The sequence below is a fragment of the Motacilla alba genome, chromosome 17 (assembly GCF_015832195.1).
Source record: "Motacilla alba alba isolate MOTALB_02 chromosome 17, Motacilla_alba_V1.0_pri, whole genome shotgun sequence".
Taxonomy (NCBI): domain Eukaryota; kingdom Metazoa; phylum Chordata; class Aves; order Passeriformes; family Motacillidae; genus Motacilla; species Motacilla alba.
The window spans coordinates 7,221,886-7,237,739 of NC_052032.1; the positions used below are offsets into that span (position 1 = coordinate 7,221,886).

A 15,854-nucleotide genomic window follows, 5' to 3' on the forward strand; every position below is an offset into this window, starting at 1 on the left:
AGGCTCATCAACATTTTAGAAATAGATTCAACTGGGGGAAGTGAATGTTTCCTGCTGACCCAGCCACTGTGCCTGTGCAAGATCCAGGGGATCACAGCTTGATCCAAGCTCACCGTCCTCCCTCCCAGCAAGAAAAACACTCTGAAGAAGAGTAGCAGATAAAGAGTCTGTAGAGCAGAAGGACCCAAAATACAATTTTAGAAGCTAGTTTCCTACCTGGCTTTTTCTGATTTTCTCTTTTCTCCCCCCATTAGCACTCCAGGCACAATCCAGGTAAATGGCTACAGAAAAGAAAACCAAGACCAGCAATGATTCTTCTTAATAACAAGACAAAGCCTAATCAAAAAATGATGTTTCTTGGCAAAAAGAGAGAGGATGGGGCTGACAGCAGCGTGCATGTGATGTGATCATCAGAAAAAAAAGACTTGTAAGTCTCTTTCTAAGACTTATAAATTTATAAGACTTATAAATAATGAGGAAGTACCCTATTATTTCAAAGAAAAATGAAGAGGGGGTGGAAATATGGATCAGATAAATAAATGATTTAAACACCTTCCAGCCCAATGGTAAGATACTCTGCCTCAATTACAAGGAAAGCACTATCATTTAATGATTTTAAAAGCCTTCTCATTTCTCCAGTCATTCAGCTGGCAAAGCAGTTCCCCAAGTCCTGCTCCCCATCTGAAACCCATCTGTCCAGTATTAGTTTCAGTAAAACGGTCCTTGTCACCACCAGAGTTTCCATTCATAACTCAGCCCGAGACAATGAAAGGTATTTCTACAAACAAATGGCTGTGAAAAATCAACTGTGCTTGTTTATCAGCACATGTGCAACGAGGGTGCCATAATTAATCACTTAATTGCTCATGTAATAATTTAAAACATGCCATAGGGAAATCACACACTTAAACACATTTATCTTTAAGGACCTTACATCTTGCCAGGTGCCTGGATTTCCCTAAACCTCCAGCGGAATTCACAGGAACTGAAGTTGTTTGGCTCCTCACAGGAATAAGAAGAACACAGAGCATTGAATTCTTACCTTAAGTAGTTTCTGGATTGTATCAAAACTTTGGAGTGCAAGCTATGGAAATCAACAAAAGAAAATGAGCGCTGACAAAGTCTCTCTGGACTAAAAAGCTGGATTACAAATCCCTATGGCACAAAAATCTGTAAATTGATCTAGTTATGTATCTCAAAATTCTAAATGCATCCTTAGTTTTTCTTTCAGAAGCTGCTTATTCATTTTTTCTCTTGAATAATCTCTCTTTTATTGTATTTTGACCTGCTCAAAAACCTCTCTACTGGCTCAGCTCCACAGCCAGCTCTCAGGACAAGAGAGACTTCTGCTGGCTTCTGTGAATGCCCTGGGAAGAAAACAAGCCACAGGCACAGAAGATTTTGCTCCAGAGGAAGAATAAAAGGGAAAATTATAGAAATTCTAGGAAAAAAACACCATGAAAAGGAAACACAGAGGTGAATTCTCTTCTGGCAGCCCTCACTGTTCCTCACCTGACCCATGGAGTGGTTGTGCCACTGGTTCTTTCTGCATTTCTTTCCTCAAGAAAGGTTATTGCTTCCATTACAAAGTAATGCCAATTGTAATCACAAATTATCTTCCTAAGTACTCTCAATGGCAGCCCTTTAAAGGAGTTTACACACAGTTTCCTCCATGCTTAGTATTCACATGGCATCCCAAAGAGGCAGTAAGTTGTTGCTGTAAAAATTTTAATAGCTTCAGAGCCTTCTCCTTTCAGGTAACAGAGACATTGTACTGCAGGCTGCATAAAATATTGCACCCCAAATGAGATATCTGCAATCAATTCTCCACATGGAAGTTATTATCATTTGACATACCAAACAAAAATTAAAAAGGTTGCTAGCCTCTTCTGACACTGCCTTTGCAGTTGCAAATATAAATTAAATAGAAGAGTTCAGTGGAGAAACCAACTCTTGGAGGCCTCAGCTTCAGCATTCACTGATGGATTTGAATAAACAGCTTTAAAAATGAAACACTTGTATAAATTTGCAAAGCTGAATTCATTGGTTTTACTCATTCCCCCTGTAGGAGGGAGGCAGGAGGCCTGCACTGAGCCAGAGAGGTTCTGCAGCCTCCACAAAGATTTCCACCTGCAGGAGGAGAACTGAGAAACTCCTTTCTTACTCTGGTTGGCACTGAACAAAAATGACAACACTTTCTGTGAAGCCAAGATCTGAGCAAAAGGACTGACGGTGTTTTCTGACGTGGGGAACTCAGGTGGACCCACACCCACATCCCAAAGATCAGTGTTGAGACAGGCTGAGGAAGGAAAAGCCACCTACCTCCCTGGTTGGGACGAGCACGAGCGCGTAGGGGCCGTCACTGCGCTGTGAACACACAAGAGCAGGGCTCTGAGAGAAAGCAGCACTGAGCAGAGCCCTTCCACACCCCCTGCTCTCAGCCAGCCCTGAGGGGCTTCAGTGCAATTCCATGCAGGACGTTTTAGGGTATTTCTGCCTCACAGCTTTTAAAAAATGCAGTTTTTCATGTCTCAATCCTACACTGCCTTGTTCTCCCTGCTGGGAAAGCTGCTCACAGTCAAAGCCAACATTTTCTTGCACACACACACGTTGTTGTTTCACTCCTGAGCTCCTGAGCTGCAGGGATGCCCTCCTGCTTGATGCACAGCAACAATCTGCAGGTAGGAGTGACAATCCAGGATGGGCTGGAAATGCTCCAACCCTTCAGTCAGGATGATCTCTTCCCATGAAATGCACAAGATCTGCAGCAGCATCTCCTGGTGTATGATCCAAACTGGGAGCAATTACCCAATCCCACACCACGCCAAAGATTCCCTAAACACACAGCAGTAACCTTTCTTTTCAGTTCTCCCAGCTTCCAGACCATTTCTTTTGCTCTCTACCTTCTCCACACCTGATAATTTAGCCCGTTTCTAATTTATCCTGCAGCATGGAGCAATGGGGAACGGCTAACACGGATCTTGTACCATCCACACCTCAACAGAACTGGAAAATCCCACCTGTCACATGTACAAGTAAAGGGGAATGTGGATTGCTTGTATGAAAAAGAGACAGCAATGACTACAGGAGCTGGATTTTATTTTTATTAATCTTAGTATCCAAAGCAAATTTATTTAGTGCTGTTGGACCTACCTGTATTTTGGATTCCATTCCCTGCAAAGACTGCACAAGTGGAATCCCATAGGCAAGAGTTTTACCTTTTTGAAAGGGAGAAAATAAGAAAACTTTCCATTAAAAAAAAAAAATTGGCAATTACAACACTCCAGCAAACCAAAGCCCCATTTGTCCCACCACTCTTAAACTGCAGGCAGAGTCTGGAAAAGCTTCTGTTAAGTAGGAAGTTTTCAGAATGGAAGATTAACAGGCAATTCAATAAAGGGTCAGTTAGAAAAGAGAGGTGGTGCTATCCCACTAAGATCTACCTAAATAAACGCAGTTAACACACCCAAAGGCAGGACTGTGACAGTTCAACACTGACCTGAACCAGTCTGAGATCTCACCAGGGCATCTCTGCCTTGCAGGAGCACAGGAATCGTTTGCTTCTGAACACTGGGAGACAAACAAAGCAGGGCAGGAAATGCAGATGCAACACACGATGGAATTCCAGGATTTTAACACACAGCGACTGTCTCAAAATTCTTTACTCCAAATTCCCCACGCTCATCTCTGCAGCAGAGATGCAGCTACATCAGCTGAGGTGATGTCTAAGCAAAGCCACTGGACAGGCATCAGATGGGATAAATTCAAACCAGATGGGTTTATGATTCAAGTACCAAACCAGAAGGCAGGAGTCCCTATAAAACCAATAGCAAACAGGACTGTGGTACTGTGGTCTTCCCAAACCCATTAAATATACTGAAATAATCACAGGTGATTGGCTTTTAGGGGTAAACTGCAAGGTTTTCATATTGATTTGCTTACCTAGTCATGCTGCATATGTTTAGGACAGTGTTTATTGTGGAGATCTAGAGAGATAATGAAGAAAAACAAAGGTTTTATTGTCAAACTGTTCCTTTTGTTACTTCTTGTATTGCTAAGAGAGAACAAAACCCAGAAGACTGACACTGATTCTCGGCATAACTGGTCCACAAAGTTGCCATCTCCTCAAAATGCTTCTTAGTTAATCAGAATTCCACCATTGCTGGTTTTCTGTGGCTTTTTGGTACAACAGCTGCAAACGGTGAAGAGGGCTGGGAATGTGTCTGGGGACAGGTCAGGACATGGACCAGCACCCTGAGTGACAAAATCAGGTGGAGTATCAAGAGCACCATGAATAAAGGCTCCCTGAGCTGCCCCCACCCAAATCCCCATGGTTCTGAGGCACGCAGCCCTCCTGCCCCTCACCAGATGTGGGTGGAGGTCCAGCTGGCTGAAGGAATCTGTAGTGAAGACATTTTCTTGCACCTGCTGCACTTCTTTCCTGAGTTAGGGGAAACAAAAACAAAACAAACAGCAGGGTTAAGAATGATACACCAGCATTCTGCATCATCAGCAATGAAACTGCATCGACCAAGCAGCTGCTCTGCCAAGCAAGGGCAAGAATTCAAGACACTGAATTTCAAGGCATTGCAGGGTTTTTTTTCCTTCTCATTTGTCTAAAATACCTGTGAATTTCTGGGATGTCTGGGTTGTTTTTAAACAGGCTGGATGTCTTGATGAAAGGTTTGTTCTTCTGGCTTTCATTCTGTTTGTCAGTCAGCTGCTTCTTAGGAACAGTTTTTTGTGACGACCTTCCCTCCTCCCTCCTGTCAGCCTCTGTGGCACCCTTCCTGAAGGTGTTTATGGATAATTTACGTTTTCGTTTCACGGGTGGGTTTCCAGGTGGTGCCTGGAGCTTCCTTTTCAGAGCACCAGATTGCTGTAAAATGAAACAAACCGGTCAGCAGTCACTGGGAGTTAACACACAAACATCAGCCCACAGCACGGCCTTATTTTTGGAATCCCCTAGTCCATGACTAAAGAAATCAAAGCTGGTTTCTGCAGCTCCACAGCTCCTACTCCGACAGATCCACCACTGACACTGCCGAAATGCCATGAGCAACCTGAAGCCCTACCTAGTGCTCCTCCCTAAAGGATCCCATTCAACATCCCCAGGGACTGGGCAGAACATGATTCGAAAGTCTCTCTCAAAAGCATTTTAAAGCCCGTGCAGACGAAGCAGAGGGCTGGGAGAGCATCGCCCCCAGCCCGTCACAGGGAACGCGGTGAGCCAGGGCAGCGCCGTCTGCCCGCAGCTCCTGCGGCTCGGAGGAGCCGGATCAGCCCTGGCTCGGGCGGGGGAGAAGCCAAAAGCTCCATTTAACAACTTGTCAGACGCTGCATCCCCGCCCGGTCACGGTACCGGAGGGTCGCGTGTCCTGCAGGGTCCCGTGCGCCGTATCCTGTGTCCCCTGTCCCGCAGGGTCCCGTGTCCCGTAGACCCCACACTCCACTCCTTCCCTTCCCTTCCCTTCCCTTCCCTTCCCTTCCCTCGTACCCTGCCGAGGCCGCGCATCCCCACGCCCGCCGCCATGTCCCGCCCGCTCCTCCGCAAGGCCCCGGGGCCGCCTCCCGCCCGCCCGCCCGGCCCGTGAGGGCGGCGCGGCGGCGGGTGCGGAGCCTCCCGCCGAGACCGGAGCTCACCCGGCTCTCCGCCCACCCCGCGGCGCTGCGGGGGCTCGGTGAGAGCTCTCCACACCCCGCAACCCGCGCTCCCGGGCCCGCGGGGCGCGCAGGCGGCGGCGGGGCAGCTCCGGCCGGGCCCGCCGGGGGCTTCGGCGGCGGCGCGTGCGCGCGGCCCGTGAGGCGGCGGTAACATGGCGGCGGCGGCGGCGGCGGCGGCAGCAGTGGCGGGGCGGGAGGAGCCGCCGCTGGGGCTCGAGGCGGCCGCGGAGGAGGCGGCGGCGGCGGCGGCAGCGAGCGCCGGGTTCCGGCTCACGGCGGTGCGGCGAGAGCCGGCGGTGCGGCTGCAGCACGGCGCCAGCGGGCTGGAGCCGCTGGCCTGGTCCGAGGACCACCGGGTGTCGGTGAGCACGGCCCGCAGCATCGCCGTGCTGGAGCAGCTCAGCGACGTGCACAGCGGCGGGCAGGACATGGTCATCCACCGCACCGCCGTGCCCGCGCCCGGCGCCGCCTGCATGCTCAAGGTGAGCGCCTGGCACGGCCTCGTCAATGGGTGCAAGTGTCTAAAGGGGAGGTGGCGAGAAGAGGGAGCCGGGGGAGGCTCGGGTCGGACATCGGGAGGAGTTTCCTCGCAGGAGGGGTGATCGCACTTCGGGATGGGCTGCCCAGGGAGGTGGTGGAGCCACGGGCCGTGGAGGTGTTCAAGGAACGACTGAACTCAAGGCTTGGGCTGGGTGACAAGGTGGGGATCGGGCACAGGCTGGACTCGAAGATCTCAGAGGTTTTTCCAACTTTAATGATTCTGTGGTTTGTCACGGTGGTGCCAAGCAATAAGACAACAGAAACGAGCGTAAATTGATGGATGAAGGTGCACCTGAACACGAGTAGAACTTCTTTCCTGTGTAGAATCCAGAGAGGGTCTGCAGTCTCCCCCAGTGTGGTCCCTTCCAGCCTGACCCATCCCGGGATTCTGATGCTCCTCTTGGGGAGCTGCCCCTGCCCTGCCCAGAACTTGCTGCAGGCTCTCATTTTAAGAGCACAGGAGAGAGAAAACCATATCCCAGTGATGTCCAGGGATTCTGAAGTTCTGCAGTTTTTCTGAGAATCGCTTGAGTTCCAGTTCAGTTATTTCAATACAATTTTAAGGAGCAGTCCTCCTTTGTTTTGCTACCTAAGCTGAAGGGTTTTGCAGCAGGGATTTCTCTGGCCTTCAGGGGAACATCTGACTTTTAATGGAGATGGCAGATGGGGGTGGATATCTTATTAAATAATACTTTTGTTGTTGTGAACCTGATTTTATTTCCCAAAACAATGCTGAGAATATGGAATAGAGTTGAAATACTGAGTATTTACATGTTATGCCAGGTATCTTTAAAAGAACAAAAGTGTGAAAACAGGCTCTTTGATTTAGCAGCCAAAAATTCAGTAGCTGAGAGTCAAAACTATGCGAATTCAGGGCATTAATGAAGCTGAAGTCTTTAGGAGTGACATCAATTAAGCTGTGTAGTGTTGGTTGTGATTGGGGATGCTCTGTTTCAAGAGGGAATTAATTCCAGGAAAGTCTTCCTAAAAAAACCAGCTGTACAATAGTTTTAAAGGCTCTTTTTGCTCCTTTTTAGGTTGGCCCAAAGAAGGAGGTGGCTGAGTGCAAGGAGAAATTCGCCAGCTCAGTGGATCCCACCGTCAGCCAGACATTTATGCTGGACCGAGTGTTCAACCCCGAGGGGAAGTCCCTGACGCCCATGCGGGGTTTCAAATATTCCAGCTGGTCCCCTCTGGGCTGCGACGCCAACGGGAGGTGCCTGCTGGCAGCCCTGACCATGGACAACCGCCTGACCATCCACGCCAACCTCAACCGGCTGCAGTGGGTGCAGCTGGTGGACCTGACCGAGCTCTACGGCGAGCGCCTCTTGGAGGCCGGGTACAGACTGTGCAAGGCCGACACCCCCTGCGGGGAGCTGGGAGACTTCCCCGAGTTCCAGCGGCGGCACAGCATGCAGGCCCCCGTGCGCATGGAGTGGTCGGGCATCTGCACCACCCAGCAGGTCAAGCACAACAACGAGTGCCGCGACGTGGGCAGCGTGCTGCTGGCAGTGCTCTTCGAGAACGGGAACATCGCCGTGTGGCAGTTCCAGCTGCCCTTCCTGGGGAAGGAATCCATCACCTCCTGCAATACCATCGAGTCGGGAATAAGCTCCCCCAGCGTGCTGTCGTGGTGGGAGTACGAGCACAACAACCGGAAGATGAGCGGGCTGATCGTGGGGAGCGCGTACGGCCCGGTGAAGATCATCCCTGTCAACCTCAAGGCGGTCAAAGGCTACTTCACGCTGAGGCAGCCCGTGGTCCTGTGGCAGGAGATGGACCAGCTGCCCGTGCACAGCATCAAATGCATCCCTCTCTACCACCCTTACCAGAAATGCAGCTGCAGCCTGGTGGTGGCTGCGAGGGGCCCTTACGTGTTCTGGTGCCTCCTGCTGATATCCAAAGCGGGGCTGAACGTGCACAACTCCCACGTGACGGGGCTCCACTCCTTGCCCATCGTCTCCATGACCGCCGACAAGCAGAACGGCACTGTGTACACCTGCTCCAGCGACGGCAAGGTCAGGCAGCTCATCCCCATATTCACAGACGTTGCTCTGAAGTTTGAGCACCAGCTGATAAAGCTCTCGGAGGTGTTTGGCTGTGTCAGGACTCACGGAATCGCTGTCAGCCCCTGTGGGGCGTACCTGGCGGTCATCACCACCGAGGGCATGGCCAACGGGCTGCACCCGGTCAACAAAAACTACCAAGTTCAGTTTGTCACCCTCAAGACTTTTGAGGAGGCAGCCGCACAGCTCTTGGAATCTTCTGTTCAGAACCTTTTCCGGCAAGTGGACTTGACGGATCTTGTACGCTGGAAAATCTTGAAGGATAAGCACATTCCCCAGTTCTTACAGGAGGCGCTGGATAAAAAGATAGAGAGCTGTGGCTCCACTTACTTCTGGAGGTTTAAGTTGTTTCTCTTGAGGATTTTGTACCAGTCGATGCAGAAAGCCCCCTCAGAGGTCACGTGGAGACCTTCACACGAGGATGCCAAAATCTTGATATCAGATTCCCCCGGGATGGGCAGCACTGAAGATGATCAAGAGGAAGGAACTTCGAAACAAGCCAGCAAGCAGAGCCTGGGGGACGCGGGCAAAGGTGGGGACATTGATGACACTGCAGAGGATTCTCTCCATCAGTCAAGTGACGCTGGAGGCCGTGAGCCAATGGTAGAAAAGCTGCTTGAAATACAGGCACAGATTGAGGCCGTAGAAATGCACTTGACACGAGAACACATGAAACGGGTGCTGGGAGAAGTTTACCTGCACACGTGGATTACAGAGAACACCAGCATTCCCACCAGAGGAGTCTGTGACTTCCTAATGTCTGACGACGGCTACGATGACAGAACAGCACGAGTAAGTGGCACCTCTGCTTGGGGGATTCTGTGTCACTGTCACTTCCTTGTCCCCACTCCTGAAGATACAGCTGGGCTGGGAAGGAGAGCTGTGGTCATGTCATCCTCACCAGTGAGCTTCTGTAGAGCATTCGGCTTAAATTGTCCTTCCTGTATTGTGAAATAGGAGGGAATGTAAACACAGATGTTGAAATTTGGATCAGGTGCAATAAAGAATAAAGATGCCTGAGTTTGTGGAGAACAGGGGAGAGGACAGGAGTTATTGTGCTGCTGTCAGTGGGTTTGGAACATGGGCTGATTGAGGGATGTTTGTTTTCAATACTGAGTTTATTTATTCCATCATGTTTACACAAGTAAACTTCAAGTGCATTTCCCCTAGTCAATCACACTATGGTTCTAACTTTAAGGGCTGGTGTAGTGTGATGTTCTCCCTGCTGGCATCACAGCCAAGTGTGGCCATCACTAACTCCCTAGGAAAGTGCTCTGGCACAACTGCTGGGTTGTTCTGGCATCCAGTTACTATGATTTGAAAGTTTGAGAGGTTGCTTTTCTTATTTTAGAAGAATCTTGTTTCTTTTTTATAGTGCTGAAAAGCGACTTCTAAATTGTATTTTATCTATTCAGCTTGCTGTCACACTTTAAAAGTCCCTGGGATGTGGTTTATTATTGAAATGTCACAGACAAATTTGATCACATAAATGTTCTGCTATAAATGTTGTACACCCAGGTGACTGCTGAAGACATCCAGGTAATTTCTGAACAGGAATTTTTTTTAGCACATCCACTGTGATAGGCATGAGGGAAAGCATTGCTGTTATGGTCAGTGGTGTGATACCAGTTCTTTCAGTTCTTTCTTTTAAAATTTGCAAGGAATTACTGTTTTTAAAGTCTTTATCCCTTTAGTGTGGGACAGAAATCTTTAGAACAGAAGGAGAATAAATGAATACTTACTGATACCTTGTATTTCTTACACTTTGATTTTTTTGGGATTCAGCTTATTCCCTGTCACTCAGAAATCACAGCGAGGTGTTCCCACCCTGGGCTGTGTCACCGAGTGCCTGCTGTGTGTTCCAGGTGCTGATTGGGCACATCCTGAAGAAGATGAACAAGCAGACCTTCCCCGAGCACTGCAGTTTGTGCAAGGAGATCCTGCCCTTCACCGACCGCAAACAGGCCGTCTGCTCCAACGGCCACATTTGGCTCAGGTAAGGGGCTCAGGTATCCAGAGCTTGCCCCCTTCTCGGCATTTCCACTGGTCAGGATGACCCTGAGATGTGTTAGAAGTCTCTTTCCCAGCCCGGCAGTCGAAGAAGGAGTCAGAACTCTTCACCTGTAGTTTTCAAGGTTGTTTATTTTCTCTTACCTCTTACATTCTTTCTCTGGCCTGCTGAGGTCTGTTCAGCCAGAGGCACACTGCCCGCCTCCCGGGCTGGTGTTGTCTTTTTATACTAAAAACTACAAGTAACATATTTACAATTCTGTTCCAGTACCTATCACCTACATTAGACAGTCTGTCTCCACTCTAAACCGATCCAAAAGTGCCAGCACCATCCAGAACATGGAGGGTAGGAAAGAGAAAAGGCAGGGCACGCCCAAATTCCTCCATCTTGGGACTCCAAATCCCCTTTGTAAAATCCCAACATTCTACTTTTCACCCTGTGACTACTACTGTTATGCTACTTAAACTTTTGTGATTTGTAATTCTTCATACAAAGTTGGTAATTTGTTCCATGGGTCAAAATCAATGTCACAGGTGCCTTTGGCTGCATGCCAGGGGCTCGGGCCATCCTGAACAGTCAGAGGAATGTCCTGCATTCCAAAATCCCCTCTGGATAATTCAAACATACTTCGGGAGCTCACTGAACCACCTGGTAGCACTGGAGTGAAAAGGCATGAAGCATCTTACCCACCCAGTTTTTTTCTGTCCTCTTCCGTAAGAGCCAGGGCACTGGAAGTTGGATTTGGTTCTCTTAGCAGGACAATGTTTTTATAATAAAATGCTTTTGAGCATCTTTTTTTTTGGGGGAAATACAGGGTCAGGGAGAAAGCAGGCAAGGGAAAACTGAGGACAAGGCATCCTTTGGAACATCACTTGGAGAAGGGTTTGTTCAAGCTCCTTCAGCATTTGAAAACAAAAGCAGTTTAACAAGACATGATTGAGAGCAGGCACACTGAGAAGTCAGACAAATGAAAGGAAATTTTAGGAATTAAATACTAGAATTTGAAATTTTATAAAACGAAATCTTCCTTTACCAGTGTGGGAGGTACATGGAGATTGTCACTGGAGCTGTGGCAAGTCACTAGTTTGTCACAGAGGAAAGCTGTGCCTAACAGGTTTTGTGTGCTAGTTTGGCTAAATGGCCATGGCCTTAAGGACACCCTGGTTCTTCACTGTGCAGTAGGGCCTCAAGCTTTTCAACTCCTCTACTGTATGCTAGATTATTTTTTTTTATGATATATTGAGTTTTGACCTTTCATTTTTTTATCCATTTGCAATTTGGTACACTTGGGAAGTTTACCTGAATTTATAAATTATTAATCTTCATATTTAATGTGGTTCATTACTGCCTTTACTCTCACAAAGCAAATTGTGAAGAGCCCAGCCTCCAGTCAGGGCACAGGAGCAGGTCATAAAACAATAAACCCCAAACCTCTTGATAAAACTGCTTTTCCTTTCACAGGTGCTTTCTAACCTACCAGTCCTGCCAGAGTTTGGTGTACAGGAGGTGTTTGCTTCATGACAGCATTGCACGGCACCCAACCCCTGAAGGTAAAATGTTCCTGGGGTCAAAAGAGGCAGGACTGGGGCTTTGTAACTTTTATCTACAAAATGGCTTGAATTAGGTTTGCTGATTTTACTCTTCTAGGCACTTCCCATGTGAAGCTCTGCATTTCACAGTGTCCTGGCATTAGTGACCTGTTAATTGCAAATTAGTAACTGCAGAAATTGAGGTATAAATCCCACATTTTAATGAAATCTGGGTAAATACAAACTGTGCTGGAATGCTCCAGCGCTTAGTTTGATATTCAAGTTGAATACATCAGCATCCAGTTCTGCAGGAGGGATAAAGAAACAGGAATCAAGGACTGTGTTATGGGGGGGATCTAATTTCAGCTTAGAAAATGAGAACACTGCAGTTGGGCCATGATGATCCTTTACATTTTTTTCCTATATAGCTATGAGCATGTAAGGATAAAGCATGGAGTGTTTCACCTTAATTTTGTCCCCTGCTGAGGTGGAATTTAAACTGGCATTACTTGAAATTTCAGGGCAGAAACAGAGTTGGGTTTCACTGAATTCTCAGTCACTCCTGCACGTGAATGTATACAAACTGTCCAGGACTCCTGTTGAGTTCGTGCATCTCAGGTGTCATTCCTGTGTTCATCCCTTCCTCCAGCTTTAAACAACTTGTTTTCTCATTTGCAGATCCTGAATGGATCAAGAGGTTATTGCAGGGACCTTGCACCTTCTGTGATTCTCCCGTGTTCTAGAGAAAAGCTGTGTCAAGACTGAAAGTATTTTCTCTACTGCATAAGCTCCCTTCAGCCGGGGAGGATACAGAGACAGGAGCACAGACTCTGCTGGAGGGAGAACACCTTGTCCACAGCCCTGTACATAGAACATCACAGGTTCCTGAAAACTCCTGAAATCCAGAGCCCATTCCGTGCTCCAGAAACAGGAATGCACCTGGAAGAGCCAGTTTAAAGCTGTTTGGAAATGCACCCAAGGAAGCCTCAGCAGCTGGACACTGGCAAGGAACTGGAGGGTTGAGCACAGTGGGGATTGTCCTTTCTGCCTGTCAATTCCCAAAGCTGGGATGGGAACAGCAGAGCTGCCTCTTGAATGGTCTTGGTGGGTAGAGAAGGCTCCAGCTTGCAGTGCTCTCTTTGCTTTTTAGCCACCCTGGCATTTGCTGTAGAACATGGAGCTCCAGATCATCCATGGTTCCAGTGTCTTGCCCAGAGAAGCAGATGCCAGTTACAGCCATATGAGAGAATTTGGCCATGACACGAATTTCACTGAAAGTCTAGAAGAGTAACTGCCTCAGAAATGTAACAGTGTTTCAGTCAGAAGGGTGATATTGGCTGCCTGGGATCAGTAAGAATAATTTTAAAGTATAATAATAATAATTATTATTAAACGAATAGGAATCAGCTTAAACACTAATATATATACATATATATAAAATTTCCAATGCTCTTAAGTCTCTTGCCCCACTTTCTTTTTCTGAACAAAGTTCTAACTCCTTCCCAGCTCTTGCCAAAGTGTTTGCCTTTGGTTTCACTTAACCCTCTACCAAGAGGAATCCTCTTTTCCAGAGAAACTCAGTTACCAAAAGCATTACCAATTAACACTGCTGTCGATTAAATTGAGAGTCTCCCTCATACAGCAGTTGAGTTTTAAACAAATCTGACACACAAATAATCACTCCCAGCTGACAGTTTTTCTTTTCATAATAGCTCAGTAAACCCCAAACGAACAGAACACCCCAAACCCAACCCCACCATGGCTGACATGCTCTGGGTAGGGCCAGGGAGGCTGGTGAAGCTCTTTGTGTATCCCAGGATGGTTTGGGTTGGATGGGACCATAAAGCTCATCTCATTCCACCCCTGCCATGGGCAGGGACACCTTCCACCAGCCCAGGCTACTTCAAGCCCTGTCCAGCCTGGCCTTGGGCACTGCCAGGGATCCAGGGGCAGCCACAGCTGCTCTGGGCACCCTGTGCCAGGGCCTCCCCACGCTGACAAGGAAGGGTTTTTTCCTAATATCCCATCTAACCCTTTTGATGCCATTCCCCTTATCCTGTCACTCCAGGCTCTTGTAGAATCTCTCCATCTCAAGTGCTGAGTTCAGAAATTTGCCTTCTAATTGTCAGCAAAAACATCTTTTTTTTGCCATCTGTTCCTACAGAGAGCAGAATCCTTTTCAACCTCCTATGCAGTGTTAGAGGAATATTACCTCCCAAATGTGTGTGGTTACTTGGTACAGTTTGTCTTGTTAACTGCAATCCATGCTGTCAAATAATCCTGAGTTTGTGTATTTCCATTCTGCAGAGTACCAATCGCAGAGGTGTCGCCCTGTCTGTGATTCCTGACACTTCCACTGTGTGGGAAGTGCTCTCCAGCTGTTGAGAAATCATGGAATTGTGCTGACACTGTCAGTCTCCCACCAGTGCATGTGTGGTTGGTGCTTGTTTCCTCGATTCAATGACTATGCATATTTTGTTCATGTTCCTTCACCTTTAATAGGAGCACATTTTTTTCAGCAAACATTAAAGAAGTCAGCTGTCCTTCTGCTCAGTGTCTCATGCATTAAGCATGATCATGCATTGACTGAGAAGAACATTACTGTAGTAGCCTAGAAACAGCAGAAGCACATTCATCTGTAAAATAATTAGCCTTGTTTGTAAATATCCTTGGAAGTGATACCATAATTGTATTAAAGAAACATTTAGTTTTTTATTGCTGTGCATTGAAAATTGGAATTACTTCAGTGTGTCTGCAGACAAGGGAAATGTAGTGTTGGTATCCAGTAAAACAAGGAGTAAGCTCGATACCCAACGTGTGTGAGTTTGGGGCCAGCTCTGGAACCTGGGACAAAACTTTCCAGTGCTGGTGGGGCCTGGGGAACAGAACATCCCTTTTCTTATGAGCTGAGTAGAGGTTTATTCGTGGTGGTTGAGAAGGCATTTTAAATGGAAGCTGCAAGTCCTTGCCCTGGCAGCTGTGACAGCTCATCAGTAAACGTTCCAGTTTAGAAATTCTGCCTGTGGAGAAGGGGAGGGAGCCCTGCAGAACCCTGTCCCAGTGCTTTCAGAAAAAGTCAGAGAACATTTCTGTGGCTGTGGCTTCGACACCATAAAAATATCCTGAGCTACTGAAATGTTTAAGTCTGGCTGACCCAAAGGTTCACATGATAACAGATTAGATTGGTTCTTGCTGATCATTTCTCTTGAATTTCCCTGGACTGAGTTTTAATGCTTTGCCATGGAGAAGCTCTAGCACACCTCACATTAACATTGCAGCATTAATGTTTATTTTCCCTGTCTTTCAAGGCACTAGGTACTCAGTCTGCCATTGCCAGTTTATTTAACCTGGTTTCAGACTAATGGGAAAATGGAATTTTAAAGCCAACAATGTTGTCCTTGCCTGCCAGTGGAGATCCTGTAGCAAAAAGCTTTCACTCTTCACCCTGACCTGTTCACAACAGGTACAGAGGAACTGGGATTTCATTTTTGTGTAAACCAGCACTTGTCCCTAAGTGCATTTTTAGCCAGAATAGCAGAGCCCACCTCACTCAGTAACATTTAACCCCTGGTGCTGACCTGAGTGGGTTTGGCTGCCCAGCGAGTGCTGAGGCTGCTCCAGGAATCTTTTAATGCCTCAGACTTGTGAGGGGCGGTTCAGGGCACACAGGGGCTGGTCCTGCTCTTGTCCTGATCAAACCTTGCTGTCACCTCACAGGCAAGGGGAGCAGGGAACGAGCACCTGCTGCCAGGCCTTGTGTTATTTTGCCATTATCAGAGTTGCCTCCTCAAACTAACACATCTCCTGTCAAGGCCCAACTGAACTGTTCAAAGAACTAATCCCACAGAATTGGAGTTTATCTCCATAAGTTTTTGCCCAAGTTTTGCAGGATACTTCAGACAAGTGAATAGTTGGAAGATGTCAACTGCCTCACCATTTGGTGGTGAACACTCTGGCTGTTCAAAGACCCTCATCTCCAGAAGGAGAGCAACATCCCAGCAGAGACTGAGGGCTCTTGGGGGTTCCTGATGCTCTCTCTTTTTT

The 15,854-nt window shown here is 47.7% G+C and overlaps 2 protein-coding genes across 4 annotated transcripts in view; one reads left to right on the forward strand and one right to left on the reverse strand.

Annotated features, from left to right (window-relative positions):
* The window catches only part of DDX31 (DEAD-box helicase 31), a 43,376-nt gene extending 37,796 nt beyond the window's left edge, over positions 1-5,580 (reverse strand). For both annotated transcript variants that reach the window (XM_038156265.1, XM_038156266.1), the window contains exons 1-9: positions 5,498-5,580; positions 4,626-4,879; positions 4,366-4,441; positions 3,943-3,986; positions 3,500-3,570; positions 3,154-3,218; positions 2,323-2,367; positions 1,043-1,084; positions 217-281 (exon numbers count right to left, since the gene is read on the reverse strand). In XM_038156265.1, coding sequence (XP_038012193.1) covers positions 217-281; positions 1,043-1,084; positions 2,323-2,367; positions 3,154-3,218; positions 3,500-3,570; positions 3,943-3,986; positions 4,366-4,441; positions 4,626-4,879; positions 5,498-5,533 — 698 coding nt within the window. In that variant the 5' untranslated portion in view covers positions 5,534-5,580. The remainder of the gene's footprint in view (positions 1-216; positions 282-1,042; positions 1,085-2,322; positions 2,368-3,153; positions 3,219-3,499; positions 3,571-3,942; positions 3,987-4,365; positions 4,442-4,625; positions 4,880-5,497) is intronic.
* A 221-nt stretch (positions 5,581-5,801) lies between these two features.
* On the forward strand, positions 5,802-14,525 carry GTF3C4 (general transcription factor IIIC subunit 4). Of its 2 annotated transcripts, XR_005259273.1 has the most exons (6): positions 5,802-6,146; positions 7,242-9,062; positions 10,136-10,266; positions 11,743-11,831; positions 12,489-12,914; positions 14,118-14,525. XR_005259273.1 is itself a non-coding variant. In XM_038156263.1 (5 exons), exons 1-5 carry the CDS (start codon positions 5,817-5,819, stop codon positions 12,551-12,553), a joined length of 2,436 nt encoding a protein of 811 aa, XP_038012191.1. In that variant the 5' UTR covers positions 5,802-5,816; the 3' UTR covers positions 12,554-14,525. The 2 variants fall into 2 exon arrangements, 1 of the variants encoding a protein (XP_038012191.1); XM_038156263.1 differs by having other exon boundaries at positions 12,489-14,525.
* Positions 14,526-15,854: the final 1,329 nt, after the last annotated feature.

Excerpts from the sequence above, each read along its gene's own strand:
- GTF3C4 (XM_038156263.1), top strand. The coding sequence starts at position 5,817 with ATGGCGGCGGCGGCGGCGGCGGCGGCAGCAGTGGCGGGGCGGGAGGAG. Across the intron at positions 9,063-10,135 it reads ACGATGACAGAACAGCACGA|GTGCTGATTGGGCACATCCT; the intron begins GTAAGTGGCACC and ends TGTGTGTTCCAG. Across the intron at positions 10,267-11,742 it reads AACGGCCACATTTGGCTCAG|GTGCTTTCTAACCTACCAGT; the intron begins GTAAGGGGCTCA and ends TTCCTTTCACAG.